This window comes from Ammospiza caudacuta, chromosome 1 (genome assembly GCF_027887145.1).
Source record: "Ammospiza caudacuta isolate bAmmCau1 chromosome 1, bAmmCau1.pri, whole genome shotgun sequence".
Lineage (NCBI taxonomy): Eukaryota > Metazoa > Chordata > Aves > Passeriformes > Passerellidae > Ammospiza > Ammospiza caudacuta.
This window is the reverse complement of record NC_080593.1, coordinates 72,574,501-72,600,559: the sequence shown is the minus strand read 5'-3', so window position 1 is coordinate 72,600,559 and position 26,059 is coordinate 72,574,501. Positions and strand designations below refer to the sequence as shown.

Below are 26,059 nucleotides of genomic sequence, written 5' to 3'. Positions count from 1 at the left end.
GCGGGGAAAGGGGCTCGGGGCTGGAACGCGAGGGCGCCGAGGCGGGGGCAGGTGGACGCACGGCCCTGCCGAGAAGGACCGACCGGGAATGCAATCCCCACCGGCCGGAGGAGGGACGTGGGCATGGTGACTAAACTTCTTGTAAAAAAGGGGTGGAGAAAGGAAAGGGAGGGACAAGAAGCGAGGGGGGGAAAAAAAAAAAAAAAGGCCCTGCATGTCAAGGCTGAGGAAATGCTGTGGGAACTACAGCCAGGCGCTTTTTTTTTTTTTTTTTCTTCTTCTTCTCTCTTCTCCCCTCGTGTAGCTGAGAGGAAGGAAAGGAAGAAAGAGAAGTAGTCAGCTCAAATGCGCCTCGCTGCGCTGCCGGGGCGCGGGGGCTTGGCTGGAAGGATCTAGTTTCCCTTCGGTGGCAGGAAAAGGAGCCACGGGAGGAGGCAGAGACGCGCACCCAGACATGCCCGTCCCGTCAGGCTGCTGGCTCCTTCTCCTGTGCCTCGCTGCCGCCGGCAAGCAGGTAAGGCTGGGAGCCGGCCGAGGGGGAGGTGGGTGTCGCATCCCGCCCGCGGGGCTGGTTTGCTCGTCCCGCTGCTCGGGGCCATCGGCGATATCGGAGCCCGCGGCATCCCGCAGAACAGCTTCGCCTGCCTTGCCCCCGGCTCTGCTGGTTTGGGTTTTGGTTTTGTTTTTATCCCAGCAACTCATAAGCTTCTCTCGCTTCTGTAAAATCAAAGTAGTCCAAACCCAAAGTTGCAAAGGAAGCCAGGGTATCTGCGGGGAAAACACCCTGCTTCTGCCCAGAGCAGGGTGTGAGAAACCAGAAAATATTTGCAGCGAGGTTGTTGAGGGATATAATTTGCATGTAGAGTAAAAATAAGGCAGACTCCACCCTACCGAACAGATTTATTCGAGAGAGCGTGGGCACACTCGTCCCTCAGGCATGGGACTCGGGGTTTTGGCAACCCGGGTTCAGCTTTCCAGCTTCCCCAACGGGATGAGTCCCCTCAGGCTCTGGCCATCCCGCCATCCCAATGCCGGCAGCCCCCGCACAGCCCCGGGACGTGGGACGGCGCTGTGACCCCCGGTCCGCGAGTGGGCGGCCGCCTGACTCGCCCGGAGGCTGCTGCGCTGCTCACGGCAGAGCCGGGAACCCAAGCCCGGAGCCGGGAACCCAAGCTCGGAGCCGGGTCAGCTGCCCCAAAGGGCAGCCCTCTCCTCCAACGGGGGAAGGTCTGAGCGAGGTTTGGCTCTGCGGTTGTTTGCAAACACAGCGTGCTCCGGTCGCAGTCTGTGCGATGCCAGGTGGCTGCTGGTCAGCGTGGTTCACTTGGGATCGTGGCTGGTCTTCCCCTGCTGTCGGAAAGATCATTTTCTACAGCCAGCTCCTGCTCAGCCGTGTCAGTGGCGTTCATGGCGTTTCCTCCAGCAGTTTACATCGGCAGAAGCTTGCTTTGCTCTTTCTAATTATACAGCTTAAAAATTATCCTTCTCCCTTGTGGTTGTTTAGACCCTTCTAGACTGGCAGGATTTGCAAATAACATGCTACCCTTTATTTACACTTTATTTCCTCCATTAATCCATGTTTGGCAGCCTTGCTACCATTTGTATTTATTTCATCAGAACTTCTGGTATTTTTCTGTGTGTCATTATTCTTGATAAGTTATGTAACCTGAAGTGCTTCCCTCAACATGGGGATGTAACCAGGCCATGGCTGGGTTCCCTGAAAGCAAGGTGCAACTTCAAGAAAAAAGAGATAAAAACCCAAAGCAAAACAGAAAACCCTCTACTGTCTACAGCTTACAATTTCATGTCTGACCGCACAGTCCTGAGAGCCTTTCCTTTGGATTCCTGGTCCTAAATATGTTGCCTAAAACCACACAGGCCTTTTTTTCCCCTCTAAAACATAAGTTTCATTTTGTCCACCCTCACTCTCAGGCTTCTCTCAAATCGCTGCTTTCCAGGTGTCCTCCATATGTATGTGTATGAGCTTGCAAATTTTAAAAGTGATTTTTACATCACAGCTTTCAGAGGGTTTTCCCTGTCCCTCAGTATCCTCTGTGTCTCTCTTTTTTCCTGCCCTGGTGCTTGGGACTGATCAGTGCAGCAGGAGGAGCAGACCTCAATGCTCTTCGTGCCTTTGCTTCAGGTCACTAACCATCACATGCCTGCTTCCTTCTGGAGCCATTTGGGCTTAGTGCAGTTTTTCCCTTTGGAATATCCTCATTGCCTGGAACTGGCTCAGCCTTTGACCAAACTTTGGAAATTCAGATTTCCATGGTATAGCTCCCGGCGTGTTTCAGGTACCGTGATGTAGGAGCCAGAGCTCCTCATCATTTCTCACCTCTTGATTCATAGGCTTTCACAGGACGCAGAACAAGGAACTGGTATTTATTCTGGGCTGATGTGTAAAGTCTTTCCACTGCCTCCAACATGTGCCCAATTCTGAGTCTGTGTTTGTACAGGGTGCAACTTTGCATCGCCGTTGCTTTGGACAAGTAGCAGCACAAAACTGTAGGAAGCTCCAGGAAAGCTGTAGCATAAAGATAAAGATAAAACGTAATTTTTCAAAGAGCCCATTAATTTAATATTCTGCCTTCAAGAGTGAGCAGAACCTACAAGAATGTGAAAGGCAAGCTCAGAGAGGTGCTGCTCTGGAAGAGCCTTTCGGTTTCTCCTTTGACTGATTTGAGCAGTGGTTTCTTAGAAGAGAGTTGCTTTCTGATGGAACAATTGTGAGAATACGAGTGGGAGGGTTGAGGTTTTTCTGGTGCATTTGTGTTAGCTTAGACTGGTTAATAGGGTGGAATAGTGCTCGAACAGTGATATTTGCAATTTATTTCCTGCAAAGAATGAGAAGCATTTAGAAATATAAGTTATTGCATAGTCACTCATAATTCTGCTGAGAATAGACATGATCATTGTCATCATTTTCACCAAAGAGGAAATGGGAACAGAGAATTCGTGACTTGCTCTAGGTCACACACCAAGCATGGAGCAGAACTTCTGGGAACAGAGCTCAGTCCTACTTATCTTGTGCTTCAGCCACAAGATGATCTTTCTGAGTGATTTGTTTTGGGCACCTGTCAGAGATATTTTGCTCTCTGGGGCATGATCTACTCAGCTTCTTTGCATGGAATAGTCACATCCCTTTCCTTGCTGAACACCAGCAAAGAGTATCAGTGCTACTATCAGATGGGAGTCAAAGTCTCTGAGAATGTGCATTTGCAAGTGTGCAGTAAATCAGTTGCAGCAGAGATTCATCTCCCTTTGTGTGGCATGGAATGTGTCCTTCCACTGCTCTGTAACATCTACTTCATAGCTAATGTTTGCTCATTGCAAGCATTTGGAATTCTTTGCAGTGTAGAAAAGTTTTGGCAAAAATACAGATTTGTCTCTACCTTCCTGAAATGCACAGTGTGTATGATGAGAGAGGGGGAAAAAGAGCATAACAGTGACTGTACTGTGTTACCATGGGCTCTCCTGGTCCATTTTTCCTGCTCTGATTAGGGCCAAAGGAATCATTCAGTAGAGCAAAACTTCTACAATATCTAAACTCCTGGATATATTCTACCATTAACAGCATGGGCTTCAAAGCTACTATAATTCAAATAGTTCATTTGTAAAAATTGCCTTGCAGCAATGGTTCTTGTGAGGAGCACTGGCAAGCCTTCCATTGTCTTGCAGTTTCCCTTAGAACATGTGAAAAATCTTACAGCACCTCATATCAACAGAATGTAATGTATGTAAAACTATATCAAACCACAATTTAAGAGATCTGTCCCACTTCTCTTTTCATGTTAAGCATCATCTGCCTGATGTAATTTTTTCTTTCCCACCAACAGGACCAAAACAAACCTTTGCCACATTTCACAAATTGGTAGAATTCAAAGCTTATCAGACAGCTCGAGGGTACTGACCAGTGTCATCTAGGTCACAGGGCTTTCTTCATATGCTGCCAGAAGGAGAAAAAAGCCAAAAGAAACAGGTCAAGCAGAGAGGTTAACTGCATCCCTAAGGATCTTTTTTTGTTTTTACTGCCCATTACTGTCTATAACCTTCAAGCTCAGAAAAGTGGGATGTAACTTGACAGCCGGGCAAGAACCAGTGCAGATGGTAAAAGGGCTGCATGTGTAACTACGACATAGAAAATCATGGAAACCTCAAAGTGATGCCCTCCAGCATCACTTAACACTATTTAACACACCCTTGGCACTATTTAAAGGAATCATACTTGAGTCACTTTGCTAAGCTTATCCATCTGTCCCTAGGAGTTCAAGTGGTGAGAGGCTCCCCTGTAGTAGGTACATGTACAGATGCAAGGAAAAGGAAAAGGCAATGCTTGCTGCAAGGCAATGCCTCCTGCTTCTCCCTGCCCACTTCCTCTCTGTATGACCAGGTCTCCAGGAAGTCTTTGTGGTGACCAGAGCCAGGAGGGTTCCTGCCAGCACATGCTGTTACCACAGAATTCACATCTCCCTCCATCTGTGCCCCTTGCTGCAAGGAGCTGCTCTGCAACAAAGGCTGCAGGACACTTGGAGGAGATGGTTGCTTTGGGAGCTGGTTGAGTTTACACAGGAGGGAAGAGGGAGACAGAGATAACTGGTTCATCATGTAGTCAGCTGCAGCTCTGCTCCTTGCATAGACTGTCCCCTTTCCATAGGAAACTGGAAAGTCAGCTTGCTGGAAACTTGCTGGAAGCTCAGCTTGCAAGGCAGCACTGGCTTCTGCTGCTGCAGCCACACACGCCTGTTTTTAAGGATGCCTTGGCTGGCGTTGCTTGCATGGAGAAGCAGCTGCTCTGAAATTGGCTTATTATTGCCGATGGAGAAGGCAAAGGCAAATATTTGTGTGTTATAAATGCAAGATAAAAATTCAGTGATGTTTAACCAGGTTGCACTCTGGACTCGAGCAGGCCTTGGTCTGTGCGCCACAATAGCCTGCCTGCAAGAACTTGCCCCTTTTTATGACTTACTCTTTGAAAATGGTCCAAAGTTCATGTAGTAGAAGAAAAACTCCACCAGCAGCAATGGCTGGAAGTCACAAGGTGGCTGCAGGTGGGAATCCAGCTGTGCTGGCACTCAGGGCAGCCTGCTGTTGTGCCTGCCCTGTGGGAGCAGGACTTGGTGTGATGCTTTGGCGCTCAGGAAGGCAGATTTTCTGATTTGTCCCTGTCTGTGTGTCACTGCAGTGTGCTATCATATTTGTGATGGGGTGCCTTCTGGAGGGCTCAGCACTGTACAGCAGGAGCAATGCTGACATCACCCTGGCACTCCAGGACATCCTGGTTTGTGTCTCATACCTGTGTACCTCATACTGCCTCAGCTGCTTTGTGCAGGGCTTCTGATGGTTGCCTCATTTGTTTGCCTTCTCAGGGTGTGAGCTCTCTGGGCATGGCTTTCTTTGGTGTTTGTGCAGTGCCCAGGATGTCATGGCTGCAAACGAAGCCAGAGTCATTAATCACCTTGGGATAGCGCCCCATCTGTTTCTCACCAAAGTCACAGGGAGGTCTGCCCACGCAGGCCCAGGAAGGGAGTGGATACATTGCCCTGGCTGGATGCCGCAGTGTAGGCTGCAGCATCCAGCCCTCACCCTTGTTCTCTGGATCTTTCTCTGCCCAAGACCCCTGCAGCATCCCCACAGCAGAGGCACATTCCCCACACCACTTGGCCAGATGTGTTTGTGCTGCCTCCCTGCAGCATTCCCAAAGGAGTGGCTGGAGGAGGGGCTCTGGCAGGGAATGGCAGCATAGTGGGCAGGCAGAGAGAGCCTGAGAGAGAGCTGAGACCCAGGGTTGCTTCTCGGCCTCTGCAGAACCCTCTGTCTGCCTCCCTTCTTAAAATGTAGATAAAAGAGACCAGAAAAGGCTGTGTTTTGGTAAAAGAGCCAAGCTGTCCGGTTTAATCCACCCTGCAAGAGCAAATTAGCCAAGGAGGGGGAAAAAATGAGGTCATTCACCCTCACCACTTTGTGGCTACTCCAAAAGAAAAAGAAGTATATAGGGTCTGTTCAAGAATGGCAAAGAACAACATTTGTGACTGCAGATGGACACAGAATATATTTAGTCAGTGGTCAAAGGGGAGGGAAAAGAAAAGAATCTTGTATGGAAATAAAAATACTGTGAAGTTTTGTTAGGCAACCCATTAATCTGGAATGCAGAAATACAGATAGGGAAAAATGCGCAACTAGGTTCATATGAAGTCCTAAAATTGCTTATGTAGCACACAAGAAAATCTATTTTGAGTGCATTATTTTGCCACAGTGAAGAGTTTTGCCTACTGGAGCAGCATATGCTCCAGTAACTTTGCATTGTTTGGGAGCAAGGATGAGATGGTTCCTTGAATCTGATCTCACAGGAAGAAAAGCTCTCCCCTGCCATACCACATGTTGTAAAACAGGCTGCTTATGGAAAGCAGCCAGGGCCTCTTCCAATCAGGGAGGAATATTTCCATAGACATTACTGGCCGCAGCCACCGGCAGAGCTGGTTCCTTGTGATTGACACCTAAAGAGTGAATTAATCAATCCTCAGCCCAGTCCTGAGCTCTTTATTAAAGGCAGCAGTTCCTTCACAACGGAGGAGGTGCAGATACAGTCATGCAGTCCCCCCTCTAAGTCCCACTGAAGCAGAATGGGCTGTGGGTGTTACATGCATCCCCCCAGACAGCCATCATCCCCAGCCCCTGCCCTTCATGTTCCTGCCTGCAGACTATGCAGCAGTTGTTCCATGGACAATGCTAAAATCCAGGAGAAGGAAGCCAGAGCAGAACGTCAGGTGGTGCAAGCTCTCTGCTACTACAGGCTTTCTCATTCTGCCCAGCAGCTCAGCTAGGATTGTGGGATTTCGCCTCACATAGTAAGAGATTATCATGTTATATTCCACTCTGAGGGTGTACTGGAAGGGTACATAAATATACAGATTTTTAAGCATGGAAAGTCCACATTGGACACCTAATCTGGCATCCAGCCCAAGAAATCTGTCGTGGTCATTTCTTCATTAAAATTCATCTTCAGCTGATGAAGCATAGAGAAATGATCTGCTGAACTAAAATGCAAGAGGAGCGTGCTCCCCCTAAATCATTGTAGCTTTACTGTTTGGGGTTTTTTAAATTTTTTTTTTAATTAAGCATGAATGAGTGTAGGGTGTAGAGTTACTCATGATGAGTCATTGAGACAGTACCTGGAGTGGGAAGGCTACTAAACTTTCCTTTGGAGCGCTGCTCTCGCACCTGTTCAATCTAGAAGAGATTTGTCTCTGCAGGCTTTACCACAAGCACACCTAGGTATTAGCTTTGATAATGCCATTATTCTGCAGCCTTTATTTCTGCTCGTTATGGACTGTTGGTCTTGCTGTCAAGCCTTTTTTGGTAAATATTTTGGTTTGGTTAGCATTGGGGTTCTCAGTGTCTGATTGACCTTCAGAGTATTCTACCTAGTAGCTGTTAGTCTTTGAATTGCTGCAGCTGTGGGTGCACATAGGTTAAAGCACGAGGTTTTGCAGCAAAGTGCAGGCAATGTGCAGGCACTGCTGACTGCCCAGGTAGTGAAAATGTTAAGTGTGCCCCTGTGGCTGCGTGTGGAGGTGACTTTGTCTCTGAATGACAAATGTTGTGCACGTGATGGCAAGTCCATGGAAGCAGGCTGGCTGATTCACAGCCTCAGTCAGTCCCTGTTTCAGCCCTGCTGTCTCTCACCCCCATTGTCTCCCCTCTGATCTATCTGATATACCTGAGGTTCCTGTCTGCCTGCCCCCAACCCGCCGTGAGAGCCGTCAGTGTGGCACTTCTCCTTTGCGTAGCTGCTGGCCAGAAATAGCTCTGGTGGGTTGAGATTGAGGAATGCTCCTTCCCACCAGTGGAGCAGCACCAGTTGCTCAGGTGTTTGCTGCACGCTGGAACAGAGGGACAACGGGAATGGGCAGGACAGAACTTCTGCCGCCATTTGCCCAAGTCCTGGCCGCACGTTACGATTTTCTCTTCACCTCTTCATTATTGATTTTATCCCTTATGCTCTTTCTGGCCTCTTCAGGCATTTGGGCTGTAGCAGAGTTTTAAGGACCTATTTTTAAAAGTGAAATAATATTTAGTTTAAGCTGTTGCCATTTCCCGGCTGTTTTACCACGTGGTGGTAGTTTTGTGATGTGGTTTACTGGTCACTGGAAAGTTGACATCACCAAAAGCATTTCATTCACAATCTAAGATTTTTGTGATGAATTACAGGCCTGCAAGCAAATAACTGGAATTGCAAAGCTGTGACTTGAGTGCTGCTTTGATTTAATTTTTATCCACAGTGAAGGCTGTCCATGAAGGAACTGTTGCATGCAATGTGATTATGATTAAGTCTTTAACGCAGGACTCCTCTTTCCCCTTGTACACCCACAGCTGTAAAGTTTTCCAGAGTTATTACTATTATGTGCCTCAACAGAGTGCCTGGGAGCACCAGCCACACCAGCACCCATTCGAGAACCAGATTCTGTTTTCGCTCTTAGATAATTGTTTAGGCAAGCCTCTGAAAGTGGCAATGAGCTGAAGAAATCTGGAATCTGGTTAACTGTACTGCTGACCCAAAACAGGTGGGAGGCTGGAAGGCTGTGGGCACAGCTGGTACCTGTGAGGGGAGAGGCAGTGGCTCGTATTTGAAGATGACTGCAGAGGCCCTCTTAACTGTGCTTGCAGGGGCTACTTCAGTTCAGGAAACTTCTCAAAGCTCACTCCTGTTGACAAAGGCTCATAAAGCCCCAAATCCACAAATTTTTCTCCGTTTTGTAGCAGGCAAGTCTAAGGACCTCAAAGCAAGTGGCTTGAATAAACCTGGGCTCCAAAGCATAAAGAAGAAGTGGTGTGTGCAAGACAGGACAGACCAAAGTTGTCTTTCCCATAGGTACTTTGATGCTGTAATAATAAATGGAGAAAAAAATGTGCTTTGCTCAGTGAAATGATGACAGGTGACTTGAATACTCTCCAGAAACAACTACACTGGTCAAGAAGGTGTCATCTTAAAAGACAGCTATCCCTTGACGTGTCTCTTTACATCTCAATTTTTGCAAAATTGAGATTATTGCTAATGAGCAATCCTCATTGAGGCCTCAGGTTCTTGTTCAAAAGTGTCATGGGAAAAAGATTGTGGAAACCCCCGACCTTGTTCTTCCAGATTTTTTCTTTTCAAGGAAAGAGGCCCATGCAACTCTATCTTTTCTGAAGTGTGAAGAGCAAGAAGAGTAGTTTTAGCATCCATGACACACAGCTTCTGCTGCCCTCTGATTGCTCAAGGGCACAAAGAATAAATATTTCATTAAGCCTGAGGACAGGAGTCTGAATGCTGCTGGTTCTCCCCTTCAAAAGCACCTGTGTGTGTGTTTTTTTAAGATGTGAGTAACACAGTGTTTCTTTGTAGTGCTGTCGTCAATGTTCTCCAACCCTAAAAGCACAAGCACACTCTTGCTTAGTATCCTTTTCAACAAATAAGTAAGAAAAAACCACAAAGCTGAAAAGTCTCCCCGTAGCTCAACACCAAAACACAATCTTTCTGCAAACCTTGATGTAAGCATGGCTGTTTTTCCAAAGAAGTCCATTGTGGTAATCATGTGCTTAAAGGTAAGCAGGTGTTGGTGTGCTTTACCAAACTGGATCTACCAAGCCTGGAGGAGGTTTGTCTTTTTCCCCCTGGCTTCTTCCCCTGTCAGGTATAGTTGTTCTGAAGTAATATTGATCAAACAGGAAAGCTGCTTGGTTTTTTAGGAGCTGCTGGAAATCTGGGTGCTTTGCACACTTTCAAAATGACAAATTAAACTTACACAGGATACCTAGAGCTCTCTGAAGCACGTATTTACACATGGTGATGGGATTTAATGATCAGCTTCATCAATAGTGAGACCATTAAAGGAATGAGCAGACTGGGTGTAATCTCATTTAAGCACTTCGGAGGAAGTTGGCACTTTCTCTCTCTAGATAAGAGCTTGGTGGTGTCCAAATCACTCTGACCCACAGGCCAGCATCTAAGGAGAGGAAGGATGTTCTAGGGGTAACGGAGCAGACTTGGGCCTTGGGAGACTTGGTTTGGTTTCCCGTCACCTCTATAAAGCCAGATGGCCTCCTGGTACAAGTTCCTCATCTACAAATAAATTGCACTTCCCTGTCTCAGAAGGACACATTGGCAGGAATGTGCTGGTGGTGGTGAAGCATCAGGTCATCGTGCTGCCAGCAGCACAAGTACTTCTCATCCTCCAAAGGAAGTTCATGTACAGTTTGAGACAGACACATCTCCCTGGCAGAGGGATTAACATGGATTAACTTCACGTCTAACAGAGCTGTGTTAGCAAAATTTTGGATCTCATCATAAGAAAATTCCAGGTTGCTTTGATTTCCCTTCCTGGCGACTCTTGCCCCAGCTTTCATTCTTGGCAGATCCAACCAGTCCATACCAGGCTAGAATCCCTCACCTTCCCCTGGGAGTTCACCCCATGAGAGCCTTGTCCTTGGACCATTGGGCACAAATCAAAAGAGGGAGTATTCAGCTTTATGAATGCCTTGGCTTGTGTGAAAAGGGGAAGGACACAGACACAAAAGAGGCTGCTCATTGACACAGAGCACAGGTTAATGCAGCTGTGACCTATTCCATAACAGTAGCCCTCACTGTGTTGTAAAGCCTGGTGTTATCAAATGATGTCCAACAGGTGACTGAGCCTGCTCCCTTCACCTTGGTTCCAGCGCCCTGCTGCTTCTCCTCAGGCTGAGTTGTGATTCTCAGAAATTACTCCAGACCCTTTAGCTGAATGCTCCTTAGCAGATTTGCGTATTCTTCCGCAAAAAGGATGACTTTGCCCTTGTTTGACACTTCAGTAATTTTTTTAGTCTTTTTCTCTAAAGAGGAACTATTAAACAGGGGCAAACGAGGAAGAAGAGGATATTCTGTAACAAAAAGTGAGTGCTGAGACTGCTTTTGGTCTCACCACGATTGTTACCTTTGTGGATGGCTGGGTAGAGAATCGATTGCTCAAGACATTCTTTGTGCTTGGTTCCACATCATCACCTCAAGCCCTTTGCTGGCCATCTCAGTGTTTTAGCCTGAGGTGTGTTACAGAAAACGGGCTCTTTCAAGTGTAGGGGTCACTGAGCTGTGTCACTGTTCAGCTGCCAGGCTGGCCTAACTCTCCTTTTCCTAGATTGCCTCTTCCCTCACCAGTGCTGCCTGTTATCCTGTGCCCCTCCTTGGAGGTGCTGTGTAAACAGGGAATGCAGTGTTTGTTCCAAAAAGGCATTATCTAATCGCAGGAAAGGTACTGCTAATGAGTGCAAAGAGACAGACAAGGAAACAATGAGACAACACAAGACTAGACTCTTAATTTGACCCGGGATTGTTGTGATGATTAAAAATAAAAGGCTGTAAGTTGTTTATAGCCTGCAAAAATACAAGAGCTCAAGACCTCTGACTTGTGCTACTTTTTCTGTTCCAGACACAACTAGTGCAGTTTTGATAAACACAAGTCATGCACCAACCCATGGCTCAAACTGCAAGCCAGAGGGTGGTGTTCTAAAGAAAAATTCAATCTTTTTTGGTCATCTTAAATATACAAGACCTTTCCCAGCATTAGAAGAGGGCAAGGTGCTTAGGGGAAGCTATTTTTTAAGGGGTTGCTATTGCTTAAACTAGAAAAGGAGAGAGGAGAAGATGTAAAGATTTGGAGGAAACAAGGGGAGAATGCTAAGTAGAGGAATGGGAAGCAGCACCAGCAGGCCTAGGGTTGCCATGTGCTATTAGATGGCAAAAGCTCCCTTTAACCAGCAGAAAAAGTTTTATTCCAGCTTTGTCCAAGATAATGCAGTTGTCAAAGCTGTATCCAAGAGTGAAGAATTCCTTGCTATGGGCTTGATTTTGAATCACCTTATCTAATTTCAAGATCAACAACTGTGAGGTGTTGGGTTTGCCTTGAGGACTCTGAGCTGCCAAAGCAGGGTCAGTGAAGGGCTGGGCACAATGCTCAGCTAGCCAGGATCCCCAGCACAAGCCATGCCCTCAAGCCTGGGCTCTGGGGGGGACCACTGTGTGCACAGGGTGCTGAGAGCTGGCAGGGAATGCAAAGGCCCATGAGGACCAGAGGCAACTCTGCTGCCCACTTTGCAGATTCCCTGTCATGTACCCACTTTAGATGGTGAGGGGGAGAGGGAGTGCTTTGTGTAGATTTGTGTTGGTTTTGGTTTGGGTTTTTTGAGACACAAAGAGATGTTGGATAATTGCATCACCTTTCTGGATGGCTGCCTCAGTTCCATGAGACTACCTCTGCAGGACACACTGGGAGCCATAAAAAGCTGCAAAATTTAAGCCCAGTATTTTATGGGACTAGCCAAGAGCATTTTGTATCCCAGTGGGAAGCTGGGAACTTCTTCTTTTTCAGGAATATAAATCATTCACTTTGCTTGTTTGCTTAATGCTCTGCATTAAAACTGGCAGTTTCCCAGGTCTTGATCTGAGGTAATTTCTGTGGAAGAGACTACAGAGGTATCTCTATGCCTTTTTTTGCCTTTACAATTGTTTTAAAGTCGTAGATTTTAAATACAAGAGTTATGTAGCAGGCCAAAAGTTCATGACAAATTGCAAGATGGATTATTTATTTGTCACCTGGCTCTATTAAAAGTTCCTGTGTGTACATCATCAAGTACATACTCTTAGCATGCTTACAAAGCACCTTTGAAATCACAAGTGTTGGGTAAGTTTTATTGCTTGGCTGTCCACAAGAGATAAAGACAGAACATCTTCGTTCTCTCTGCCGGTGCTGGGACTGGGTAGGGCTGGAGCTCTGCAAGTGTATTGGTTCTCATCATGTCCTCTCTTTCCTTCCCTGCTCCAGCTGTCACTACAAATCACTCCTCCATGTGAGAGCGAGCAACACTATGAGTACTTGGGACGGTGCTGCAGGAAGTGTGAGCCAGGTATGTGAGCACTGTGGGGCTGAGAGGCTCCTCAGCAGCTGCTCTGAGGGTGAGGCAGCCAGCTCTCCTGGCTGCTGGTGGATTGGCACGTGCCCGGCAGCTGCCTGGTCTCAAGTGCCTTCCTAGGGCAGGAGTGGTCCTGCTGGCCTCAGCAAAGGCCACGGCAGCTGTTTTGTTGGGATAGCACCTAACCACTGTGGGAGACAGACAGGAGCTCGATTCTTGTGCCCCCAGGCTGCCCAGTTCACAGATGTTTCAGTGCCACACTGAATGGGGACCAGATTGACAAACTAAAAAGGTGCAGGAAGAAATGATTGTCCATAGCAGTGTTAGCACCCAATCTCTTACCTTTCTCTAACCTCCTTAGACAGCTGCTCTACAGCTTCCAGGTGACCTACTTGTTCTTTTCTCAATCACAGGGAAGTATTTGTCTGCTAGATGCACTGCTACTTCTGATAGCGTGTGCCAGCCATGTGGCCCAAACGAGTATATGGATGTCTGGAATGAAGAAGATAAATGCTTACTACATAAAATATGTGATCAAGGTGAGCTGTTGATACTGCAGAACCCTTTAATCCAAATTAGTGAAGCATGGAGATGGGAAAGTGGATCTAGGGAAGTTGCTGTGTTCAGGTGGCCAACACCAAAGGCTGAGCTTGCAGAAGAGCCTGGCAGAGAGGGAGGTCCCCAGACAGCAGAGCACCATGACTGCAGTCTCAGTGCTGCTGATAGTGATTATCTTCACCGGGGCCATTCACCCCTGTGAGCTGATTTTAGAAGTTGTCCTTTTGCCCAGCACACTCTGCATTCACTTCCCCTAATGTGTTTGTCTCACCCTTGCAAATGCTGTGTTTATTTTCTGCAAAAGCCACAAGGAAATGTATTGTTTAGAAGTGCAGTGGGTGAGGAGCCCCATGCCGATCAAGGGTCTCCCGTGCTTCCGGAAAGACACCATTTCCTCTAACATGAATGGCTTTGCATCTGCCATTCAAGCAAAGCAAGTAGGTAGAACAGGAGGTTCAGAAACTTGAGGCTTGTTATCAGAGAGATTTTTCCTCTCATCTGCTTTCTCTTTTAGGGAAGGCCTTGAGAGAAGTGAACCCAGGGAACAGCACGTTCCAGCGGCAGTGTGCTTGTACGATGGGCTACCACTGGAACGAGGACTGCGACTGCTGCCAGAGAAATACCATGTGTGCTCCCGGACTCGGAGTCAAGCCTCCTGGTAAGATACAGAAAGGGGATGTACAAAGTGAAATGCTGGATGAGGCCAGCATCATGTGGCTTGTGACATTAGAGAGGGTCCTTTAGACTCTCAGATGACAACAGAAGATGCATTTCTGAGTTGTTGTTATTACTGCATGTAATCCTCCTGGACTATTCACATTTTGATGGCTCCTGCCTCCGTAGTTTAAATAGTATCTTGGATCAAGTGACTTCTGCAAGATATCACGTGGACAGTAGGCAGTAGTTGCAAGGTGTCCAGTACATTTCTGATGTTTGCTGAGGTGTCTGACTGTGAGTCACTAGGTCATGCATTGCTCCTGTATTCAGAGAAGCACTCTTTTGGGAGTAGTTCCTGAGGTCAGATTTGCAATCTGGTTTTGTGCAATGACTTTGCTTTGCCACTTTTTAATGTTACAAACAAGTTAAAACTGATTAGCACTTTTCAGGTAGCTCATGTATTCCATTTTGGATGGCTAGTAGTACAAAGGTTTATTACAGACATTTAATTTAAATCTAAAACCAGATGCAGGTGTTTTGTGGGTGGAAAACAGAGTTAAGTTCAGAGTGAACACTGGGAACAGCTGCACCACGCATAAGGAACCCCAGAAAAGCAGCAAATAATAGAGAAATGGAGGAAGAAATGCTTCATGTGTCTGGAGGATAGTTGCTGTTTTTTCTCCAACCTAACAAATCCTGATGCAGCATTTTGTTTACTGTGGCTTCATAGAAGTGACAATACCAGTCAGTGTCACTGTCTGTGGCACAGCATCATCATGAGGGAATAAATAGAAGGGGAGGGGTGTAACAGCTGTGTGTTATTTTTCAGTAAATAACACAAATGGCTCCTGGTCATTTCTCATTTTGATCATGTAGAGAAGTGCTCAGGTGAGACTTTCTGGGGCTTACATGAGGCTGTGATTGCTGCCCTAATACAACCGAAGACCCCACTCTTTATGAAAGCTTTTAGGGGGATTGAGGGAGGAGAGTGGAGCAGGAGGATGGGAAGCATAGTCACCTTCCTCTCACTTGGAAGGAGCCCACAGAAACTCATCCATGACATTTTTCTTTCCTACACACAGTGCAACAAGACAGGGACACAATGTGCATACCATGTCCCAGAGGCTACTTCTCAAAGGTCTCTTCATCCACTGACGAGTGTAAATCCTGGACCAAGTAAGTCCTTGGGTGTTGTAAATGAAGCACACCAGCCAGAAGACAGGGAGAAGCTTGGGCAAAAGCATTTCTCAGTGGGGTGGTCCAGACTGCCTGTAGAGCACATGGAGCATCAGCATTGGCTGTGCAGTGATGAAGGCATTGTCAGGCTGAAGCTTGAATTTTCCTTAGAGGAGAACAAGAGAGAGCAGTGACAACAGGACTGCTGAGCCAAAAATAAAGTAGCTGAGATTCTTAGGGATGGAGAATTTGTGTTTTACAACAGAAAGTACTGCTCTGCATAAGTGTAGGAGGCACAAAAAGCTTCCTTGGGAGAACCTAACTTCTTTGTCTTTCTATTTTAGCTGTACAGCTCTAGGAATGGAAGAAATTGTGCCTGGGACTGACAAGTCTGATGCAGTTTGTAAAGAACAGAAGATGCCTGAGCCATCAGAAGATGGTTTGTGTCCTCATAAGGGTTGTTGATTGGAAAGTAGCAGGGAGGAGGAGGGATGTGATTAATAGAGGATTGGGCTGACTTAAATCCATTTTCATTATGGGTGACTCTAAGGAAAGCAGCTGTAGACCAAGACAGTGCTCTTGGATGGAAAATCCCATCTTTAAAAATTGTTTCAGGCTTGGTGATTCTAGGGCCTGTGTCCACTATTAAGCTGAGTGGCAGTATTGCCACTAAAGCTGCATGGCAGCATTGCTGTTATAGCCATGTTATACCCATGACTCCATCACATTTACAGCTTGTTCATTTTTATGTGCTTTCCATACACATTACATGTATAAAGACTAGCAGCTCCTCTCCTTGCTTATTTTATAGCAATGGATACAGTCTCAGCCTGATCCCCCTCAGGTATCCCTTCTTGCCCACTGTCCATTTCCTTATTCAGTGTGGAAATGGTACCAAGGAGGTTGCTTGCCTGACACACAGCGATCCATCATAACTTGAGATAAAAGACAAATTTCTCCACCTGTATCTCCATGAAATGTGTGTCCTCTGTCCCCTGAGTGAGATCAAGCTTACCGCAGTGGCCTGCTGGCAGCTTGCAAGGGAACATTGAGAGAAGCCTGAGCAGACAACATTGCTCTGTAGCACCAAGATTCTGGTTTTTATGGAAATGTCTTGGTACCAGGCACTATCAGTGTGGCTGCCTGTCACAGAACTGCATGAGTGCTAGAGTTACTGTTCTTTATTATAGAAACTAAAGATCAAATAGGAAGGAAAAACAACCCTCTCCTGCAGAAGAGCAGGTAAAATGAGCAAGGATTGTCTTTCTGCTGAGTGCAGGCTGTGTTGATGGCACTATCATGTCTTTTACACCCTGCAGGAACACACAGGATCTTGTACGTGTTAATTGTCGTCTTGTTTTTCGTGACACTAATTGGCATTGTCGTCTTCATTGTATACTACAAGAAGAAGGGGAAAAAGCTGACAGGTACATCATAGCTAATGGTATTCATGGGTGTGACAACTGTGGCTCTCTGTGTGCTCTGATTTCATGGGTAACCAACAGATTAAGAATCTCAGGAATTACATTGGAAGTTCTATGCCATCCCTATGTCCATATGCATATGCTTTATCTAGCGCAAAGCCAGGCCAAAAATTCCTTTCCTCTAGGCAGGCAGTAATTTACAGTGTATTACCCTTGACCCATGGAGTGACCATCCTCAGGGCAGACATGACTGTGGTTGGAAGGAGGAGGGCTGATGCTGGGGGCTTTCATAGCAGCCTGGCTGCTCTGCAGCACCTGGAACAGCTGGCCCCTTGGCTGAAGGGAAGCAGAGACAGACAGAATTCCTGTCTTCTTCATCTTACTTTTCCCTCCCACCCAAAATCCTGCATCTGGACAGGTTAAAATACGGATTTCAAGACTGATGTGTATTTGAGAATATGATGGAGATGATGTTTTTAGCTGAAGACTGAAGTTCTGATGAAATTGAAGAAATACTAGAAGGCAATAGTATGAATAGTTAAAGTAGAAAAATAGAAAAATTCTAGCCAAAGGCATACTGGATAAAAGTGGGATACTGTGTTTATTATTAATAGAATAGAAATACCTTCATATTCCTCCACTCTATGTTAAGCCCTGGGTCTCTTTAGTGAAGGACATACAGAGGTATTGTTCTGTTGGTTCTTAATTTTTTTCCCCTAAACATGGAAAGCTTTTTCCATCATTTCCCTTTCCAAGTGCTAGCAATTTATGAAAAGTTTTGGGAGCAGTGGAAAGGAAGACAGAACTCAGTTATTGTAAAGTATATTTCAGCCCATGTTTTAGAAATAGGCTGCCTCTGCCACACTAAACATGGGTTGTGCTAAATCTGGAATTTCTGGGATGGGCTGGAGGAAATGGTGACTCTCTTGCAAACCAAATACTTGCGATGCAGAGCAGGTTAGGGGGGGGATGCAATTTCTTTGGCTTTTTTATTGCCCTGCTGCTCTGCAGTGACAGAGCAGCATATGCCCCTCATTGCCTTTGCATGGGGAATCCTGCTCACCCGGCCTGGGAGAATTGCAGGCTCAGGAAGAAGCCCTTCCTGCTTGTTGTGGGTACTGGTGGTAAATCAACATCAGGGCAACAGAGTCATTGCTGGGAACTGGCAGTGGCTGCACAGCTCATCTGTCTTCAGCCATGCAAAACCATCGTAAACTTCAAACATACATGGGGCTTGAGCCCTTCAAAATCTCCTGAATTTATAAACAGGAACCAAGAATTGCTTCAGTTGTTGCCCTAAAGCATATTGGACTTAAAGCTTTTCTTTGGGAGATACTCCAAAGAAATTGGAATTAATTTCCCCATTAAGCATACCCTGATTAAGTAGAGTATGCTATATTTGAGGCTGCCATCCTGTGGTTTCAGTGGTTTACCCTCTTCTCTCCAGGCTTCTCACTCCTGTCTGGGAAGGGCCTTTGGGCCATCCATGTGACTTCTCTTGAAATAGAGCATTTCTGCTGTGAGCAGGTCGTTGTTGGGCCAGTCATAGCTTGGTGTGACATATGACCAGGAAAGAAACCCCATTTGATGTGGAACACATTTTAACCGTGGTCTATTTTGGGAGTTTGGAAACATTTGTTCCACAGAAATATATCCCTGTTCCAGTTACAGTGAATCCTCAGCTAGATGCTGGGACACTTGAGCAGGCAGTAAAAACAGGCTTGCTGGTTTTATTTAATATGATATTGTGGGTTGTGAATGACTGTGGGTGTTTAGGTCTGTGGTTAACTTAAGTGCCTGCTATATGTTACAGCTACTCTTTTGTTTTCCCTACAGCAGATCTACAGAACTGGGCTAATGAAGTGTGCAGCCAAATAAAAGGAACAAAGGTAAAGTCAAAGATGGTAGCAATTTCTCTTCGTTTTTTGTTTTCCTCGTGGCATTCCTGACACCTCTTCTGAAGCAGACTCCATGGTAATCTTTGGCTAGAAAACAAATTTTGAGTTCCTCAAAAATTGCTCACAACTTTGACTTTTTCAGTCTGGTTTTCTGTAAATGTGAGGCATGTGAAATCACCATTCACAAATCGCTTCTGAACCTGCTCTCTGGTTTTAGCCAGTTTGAACAGAGATAAAGGTCTTGTGATTATTTAATATTTATGGTGAAAAGGTTAATCATGAACCCACTGGTTGCTGAACACCTGAGATTGCCTGGGAGAGAGCCTTTCTAAATCCTAAGTGGAGGAAAAACTTCAGCTGAGTTTGCCCCTTGTTACATACCAGAGTACTCACAGGGAAGAAATTTGGATTTGGGTCATGCCAAAAATGCCAGGCATGCAAGGGATTAAACACAGAGCCATCAGCTAAAGAAACTGTTTGACTTCTTAATTCTAGGGAGGAAGAAATCCTACTTGTGCATTCCAGTATGAAAAAAATAAGAGCTTTTGCTCTGGAAGAACACCAGCTCCATGCTTGAAACAGATGGTAGCACTGCTTTAAGTTCATGTGCACAGCCTGCTTAATACCATGGATGTGGACTGAGGTGTCCCAGATGTCCCACCACCCCTTCTAGGAGCTGTGATGAGCTTAGCTGTTGAAAGGCTCCAATTTCATAGCTTAAAAGAAAAACCAAACATACCAAAAAAACCCCACCTTTCTAAGCAGGCAGTTCCTCTTTTGTCTCATAAGTCTTCATGCAACCTCCTGTCTTGGCAGCTGCTCAGGTCCTCTGGGACAGAGGAGTGAATCAACAGCAATTAGTGGCTGGCAGCACTTACACTCTTCTATCCTGGAAGATCTGAACAGATGCTAGAAATTAAAGGTATCAGTTCCCAAACACCCATCTTTAAAGCACAACTTGTACAAACTGAAGAAAACCCCTGAAGTATTTCCCAACCTTTTTTTTGAAGCTGCCACCAAAAATGTAGCTTTACTTTGTCAGTTCCTGTGACAACAGGATGTCATGGGCCTTTGCATGTTTTTGTCCTAACCTTTCAGGTTTATACAACCTTGCTTGTCTTTTCTTCTAGCTTGTCTCAGAACTTCTGAATCAATCCAGGTTCTTTCTTCAGTCATTGCTGACATTAAAAATTCAACTTCCAGTAGGGCCTTCACAGATCAATAGCCCTTCAGACACATGGAAGTGTTTCCAAAACCTAATAAGCAGTGGGTCTTACTAAGGGTCCATAAGGAACAGCAGAATCCAGCAACTCTTCTAGGTTTATTAACTCTTCTTGAGTGGCCTCGAAGAAAAAGCTAGGAATAGTTGTCTGACAAGATGGAATGTTATTGCTCCCCAGGCCACCAGATTCCATTCTCAGCACCTGCTGAGCCCAGCATCACCAGTCACAGTTTCACAGCAGAGTAGAATTGCACATCAAGACTCAAATATAGCAACACTGCTCAACCTCAGCAGCTCCACACAGAGGAAGGACCTGCCTTTTCCTTCTTTGTCTAAAAAACAATTCCATGTTGATCTCTTTGTTAAAGACGTTTTTACTTTTAATTTCTTTCAGGAACTCCCCAGAGATGCACTTGTTACTGTGAACATCACAAATGCTCCTGTCCCCCAGACTGCTGAAGGCACATGTCTCCTGGTCCCCTCGGGCTCTCCCGTCCCTGGAAAATCATGCTGCACCTCTGGTCACACTCCTTGCAGGAATGAGAGCCCCAGCACAGAGCCTTGTGAGGCAGGAGAGTTTTCTGTAGTAACCGAGACTGATGATTACCAATTCCCACCAGTTCCCACGGAAGATGAGTACGTGGATAAGGACCTCAATAACACTGATTATTTATCTTTGCTAAGTCAGACTGCAAGTAAAACTGTGTCATCATTTTCACAACCAATGGAGGCAGGGGAGAACGACAGCTTGAACCAGTACTTTTCAGGTATTGGGAGCACAGAGGACATATCAGTCTCTCCAGGCTTTCACCCTCCCTCCAACACAGATGGGGCACACGTTGCCACGGACCAGCTTCTACAGAAATCTTGCCAACATGCCCACAGTTGCCCGAAGGAAACAGGCAACAAAGACATAGATAATTTTGCAACAAACTGTGACTCAAAGAAGATCTGTGTGAGGTGTGGCATTTTGTACAGAGAATCTCCCCAAAAGTGTTACAAACCCTGTCGTGCTGCGGCTGACAGCACCTCCACCTCCCCAGAAACTGGTTCCTGTGCCCAGTGCACTTGTGTTTTGAATTTTCTCTCTGCTGGTCAGAGCACTCTAGGAAACAATCTTGGTATGGAAGATGCACCTTCAGATAGTACTAACGTGAAGTACCAGAACACAAACGGAAGCACTTCAGGGACACAGAGCAGCACTTCAGGGACAAACAGCAGCACTTCAGACCTCCCTCCAGCATCTGGTAAGCACATTAGGCTTCACCCATATACACTTGTATAGGATTGTCCTCTTTGCTAGCTCAGTAGTATTCAGAGGATCTGATTTAGGAGAAGAAAATTATTCTTTTTCACTTAATTGCCCTGAAGGTAGTCTGAAAAAAAATCTGAAACTGTAAGGCCGTTTGGTTTGTATTGAGTTCTGCAAGAAGAATGAGCCCAGCAGGGGACCATTGTCCCACCCTGATCTAACCAGCAATGCAGAACCCACCTTCTGGCTGTCACTGCAGGGGCCAGGCAGTTCTGTTACCAGAAAAGAGTGAAGGGACCTAGCAGTTGAGCTAAGGAAGGATGCATAGTGCTCAGGCAGATGCTTTTCATTCACTGGTGTGCACACATATTTTTGCCATTAGATTTAAGTCCAGTTCCATTTATACAGTGGTCAGTGAAACTCCAGCTGGAGCTGTAAGCTGGTGGCTGTGACTGGGTCTAAGAGATTATCTACATTTTCTGCTTATGGCTCTTTCTCTTTGTTTTTATTTATATATAAGCATTCACATAAAATGGTTTCATACAGAAGACACTGTTTCTCCATGTACATATGCTTTGTTCCCTAAACAACTCTGAAACACTGATTACTTTACTAATTGTCTGCCAATTTATTAATTGAGTTAATATAGCAAAATTGTCAAATGAAAGGGAAGAAAAGCACTGAAGCAAAACCAGCAGAAGGGAAGTTACACATCTTCTCTGGATGCAACCTTCCTTCCCCAGACTTTTTTTCAGAACAAAAGTCTGCAATCTGCCTGTCATATGTTATTAGTCATTTTAGATTATAATCTCATAAAGTTGGATGGTCTATTTTTATTTATATCAGTGCACTGCCAAGCATAATGAGACCTTAGTGTTGAGTGGGACATCCAAGTATTACTGTAATACCCACAGCAGTTGTAAGCTGTTGGCCTTCCTTAAAACCATGTCGTGCCTTAAAATTTCTTACAGACATTCTTGTCAGTCTGCCAAAGCCCCAAAACAACACACTTGAAGGCCCTTCCTCTCTCAACATGCATTCCATATGGGAATCTGAAAGTGTGTAGCATTCATCTTCTGAAGAGCAGAAACTTTCTGGGCTTCAGTTTCCTGAAATCTTGACGCAGTTTCACTGGCTGGTCTATACAAAATGCAGCAGGAGTAAAGAGAACACAGATTATCTTTTTTGTTATTGTTGGACTCTTGAGGTGCAACTGAAAGCCAAGTTATATTTGGTACTGCTTTTCTTTCTTAATATGACACAGAGAGAAAGAGAAAATATTAAGGAACAATAGAGCAAATGGGAGAGCTTGGATATAAGCGCTGTGCTAGCAAGTGCCATCTTAGATCTGCAGCACAACTCTTTATATGGGATTTTGTGTCTGTGCCTTTGGATATGTACATGCTATAGTGCCATCTGGTGAAACCTGAGCACAGATACTGTGTTCCTAATTTGCCAGTTTTTAGGCATGACTACAGGAAGATACCGACAGAGCTGTGGGCAGTATCAGAGTGTGGGTTAGTTATCTGTGGGTAACCTGGCTTGTTGGCAGAGTAATTTTTCTGCCCACAGAATGGCCATGCTCTCCTGGCAGGGCCTGGTTGCATGAGGACCAGGACAAGGCTTAGCCACAGGTTCCTCACTGAAGCAGCACCAGGGCTGCACGTGTGGGTGATCAGCGTCTGTCATTCTGCTAGGCCTTGTGAAATGCCCAGATGGAATAAGTGTGCATGTAAAATAACTTTCTGTAAAGCTTTTCAAAGCAACTGGAGCCACCAGGCTTTGCACACAGTTATGCTAAAACAGAATGGTACAAAAAAGGGTGGGTGAAAAATGGGAAGAAAAAGACCATGGTAAATTCCATGAAGTTTTGATCTTGGTTCACTAACACTCAGAGTGACAACAGAACTGGTAAACTCTGTGCCTCCTGTGAAACAGTCCTAGAGGACCAAAGTGGACCTCTGGACAGGTGCCCCTTCCAGGGCTCACCACTGGAGGTGGAGGTAAGCCTTCAAGCACTTCTTCAAAGCTGCTCACAAGTTCTTCTCACGACCCTGGAGGCAGTCAGAACATGAAGGATTAGTTCAGGCCCACCTCAAATCCTGTGCAGAGCTGCAGCGTAACACGAGTGCAGGAAAACCTAGCTGACTCATAATTGGGACTGGTTTTGCAAAACCTTTCACTTCCAGATCCCAAACCAGCCTGGTTTGGCAGTGACAAACAGTTCTCACCACCTAGAGGCCATTAAATGTCTCAGAGAAAATGATTTGCCTGCCTTGTTCCAGTTCTTAGTGGACAATTACCACAAAAATTAATCTGTCTTTGTTATTAATATGAGATAGTCTGAAGAGATCAAAAGGCTGAAACACTGCAGAGAACAATGCCTTCACTCTGAATGTGTCCCTTATAATTTTCAGGTTGGAAGCACTTTTGCACAGTGTAGGAAGCTCTTGTGTCCATTTTCTGTGTTTTCAGGCCTTAAATATCCTTTTGTTTCAGCATGATGTCTTCAGAAAGCACAGAAGATTTGCCAGCCACATTCAGCTAAACATTAAAAATGTGTTTATCTGCCTTTTTTTTCCCCTTCCCACTGTCACATATATTTCTAAATTTTTGATCTCGTGCTGAGCACTGGTAACTTTATTCACAGCACCTTTTGCAAGTGACAGGCAATCTGTTTAAAGACAAACAGTTATTTTTGTACTGCCATTATGCCCAAGACTTTTATTCATGGCAAACAGCCACACTGAATGAAACACAGGGGAAAGAACCAGCAGGGAAAAACTCCCGAAGAGAAAACCCTTATGGACATCTCATGTTAATCAACAGCACGTGGGAAGAAAGCAAAGAGCTAGCAGTGCAGTGGTTTGGGTGAAATGAATAAGATTGCTTAGGGGGGCCTATTAGAGAGACACTTGAGTGCTGCCCAGACTCAGCTCTGAGCAGGCACAGATCCTGACTCCACACAACTGGACACCAGTGCCCAGTGCTGGTGTGCAAACAGCACCTGTGGCCACTGGAAAAACAGCATTTCTCTGGGCTGGGCTGTGTTTATCTGCAAGGGAAATGGGAATGTCTCGGGTGATGAGGAATGTAAAGAAGAAAACACGAAGTATCTAAAAGGAGTTGGATCGGTCTGCAAGTAATGATGAAGTGAAGCTCAGCAGGAAAAACATTTCTTAGAAAGGGTGTTGACAGGCTAGGAAATTTTTGTTGGTTTCTTCAGTTTGTTTCGTTTTCAAACTTCAGCAAGCTTGTTAGTTTGATGTTGGAAGTTTGTTCTCCATTATTTTCTTTCTGCTCTGAGGAAAGTTTATTAATTCCCAGAGCCTGGTCCTGCTGTCACTTAGGTCAGCAGCCCAGTCCTTGAATAGCAGAAAGATTGCATTTTTACTGAAAAATCTCTAACCTCAGGCAGACTGACTGAAACCATAACTCTGTCAAGTTGCTAAAATATAGAGTCTGTCTCTTCAATGGCTTCAGTCTATATCCAGCTAAATCCGTGCAGAGGCTAGATGGGTGCCAGAGTGTACATACCTGGAGGATCTGGACTACATAACATAATTGTATAAGCTCTGTGTTTTTTGGACACTGTGTGACTGTGTGATCTGATGTTAAGTCTTTCAGTATTTCTTCAGTAAGCCTGCTACCTAACCCAAATGGCAGGATTGATTGGGAGTTTATTGCCTCTTTGGTTAACAGTGTGATTTCTGGGACTCTAGGAAAAAATAAATCTCATAATCAGAAATAATTAGCATTTCCTCACAAACTGCAGGCAGAGGCAGATTGGACACAGCTTTGTGCATCAGATAGCACAGGGGACACGAGATTGTCACCCTGTCTCTGGCTTCCCAGATCACAGCTCAGAGGGAAAATGTTTCCAACGCTTCCAGACAGGCTCCTTGCATATGACAGACTTTGTCCTGGGGAGATGAAAATGGAAATAATGAAAAGGTCCAGTGGAAGGCATTGATTATGAGAGCATCCTCATGTCACGGGGGAAAAAATAATGGAACAAGGACAAAGCCACCACAGCAGATTAAGTTCACTGTACTAAGCGTCCACCTTGTGAGGGGAAGATATTAATCATGTGTGTCTTCTTTTCTCCCCCGTCCTTCCTCAGGAAATGTGACTGGAAACAGTAACTCCACCTTTATTTCAAGTGGACAAGTAATGAATTTCAAGGGCGACATCATTGTTGTGTACCTTAGCCAGAACTCTCAGGAGGGGACGGCGGCCTCCTCGGGGCTGAGCGAGGACAACGTGGGCAGCCCGGTGCAGGAGGAGAACCTCAGCCGCTGCGAGACCTTCGCCGGCAACGCCCAGCACTACAAGGAGAAGTGTGCAGAGCTGCAGGGCACCCGCCCGGCCCCGGGCAGCGGGGGACCACGGTGGCCTGGTGGAGCCCTGGCCCAGGAGTGGGGCCCCTCCTGCGGTGGCCAAGCCTCCCAGCCCGTGCAGGAGGAGGGGAAGCTGGGACACTTCTCGGAGAAGGTGTTGAACTGAGGGGACACGATGTCCTTGCTGCAGGCCAGGGCACCGGCGCACAGCCCCCGACGGGGTGTGGGGCTGCTGCCGTGCTGCCAAAATCCTGGGTGTCACAACACACTGGGAGACTGTTGGTGCCCCTGCTGTCTCCTGGGAAATTTACAGCTGGAAGGACCCTGATGGCACACGTGGTGGTGGTGGTGGTGGTGGTGCTCTGGGTGGAGGCCGATGAGGATGGGCACGCGTGTGAAGCCAGGCACGCTGCCCCTGTTACAGAAGCAGCAGCAGGGCTTTCTCCTCTCCCCTACAGGGACATGGGTTCCCTGCCTGCCCCCCATTCCCTGCCACCTCTCCCTGGCAAGTGGCAGAAGGGAGCTGAGATCCATCGACCTGGGGACTCTGTGAGGAGGAGAGCACTGCTGGCCAGGTGGGCAGGATGCTCCTGGAGAGGGGGCGGTGT

At 46.1% G+C, this 26,059-nt stretch overlaps 1 protein-coding gene across 2 annotated transcripts; it reads left to right on the top strand.

Annotated features, from left to right (window-relative positions):
- The first annotated feature begins 371 nt into the window (after positions 1–371).
- TNFRSF11A (TNF receptor superfamily member 11a) lies at positions 372–25,776 on the top strand. 2 transcript variants are annotated; one of them, XM_058815086.1, is made up of 10 exons: positions 372–514; positions 12,837–12,918; positions 13,338–13,463; positions 13,997–14,140; positions 15,222–15,315; positions 15,660–15,754; positions 16,635–16,742; positions 18,579–18,628; positions 20,254–21,106; positions 25,235–25,776. In XM_058815086.1, exons 1-10 carry the CDS (start codon positions 455–457, stop codon positions 25,615–25,617), a joined length of 1,995 nt encoding a protein of 664 aa, XP_058671069.1. In that variant the 5' UTR covers positions 372–454; the 3' UTR covers positions 25,618–25,776. The 2 variants fall into 2 exon arrangements, with proteins under 2 accessions (XP_058671069.1, XP_058671059.1); XM_058815076.1 differs by having other exon boundaries at positions 18,576–18,628.
- The last annotated feature ends 283 nt before the right edge of the window (positions 25,777–26,059 follow it).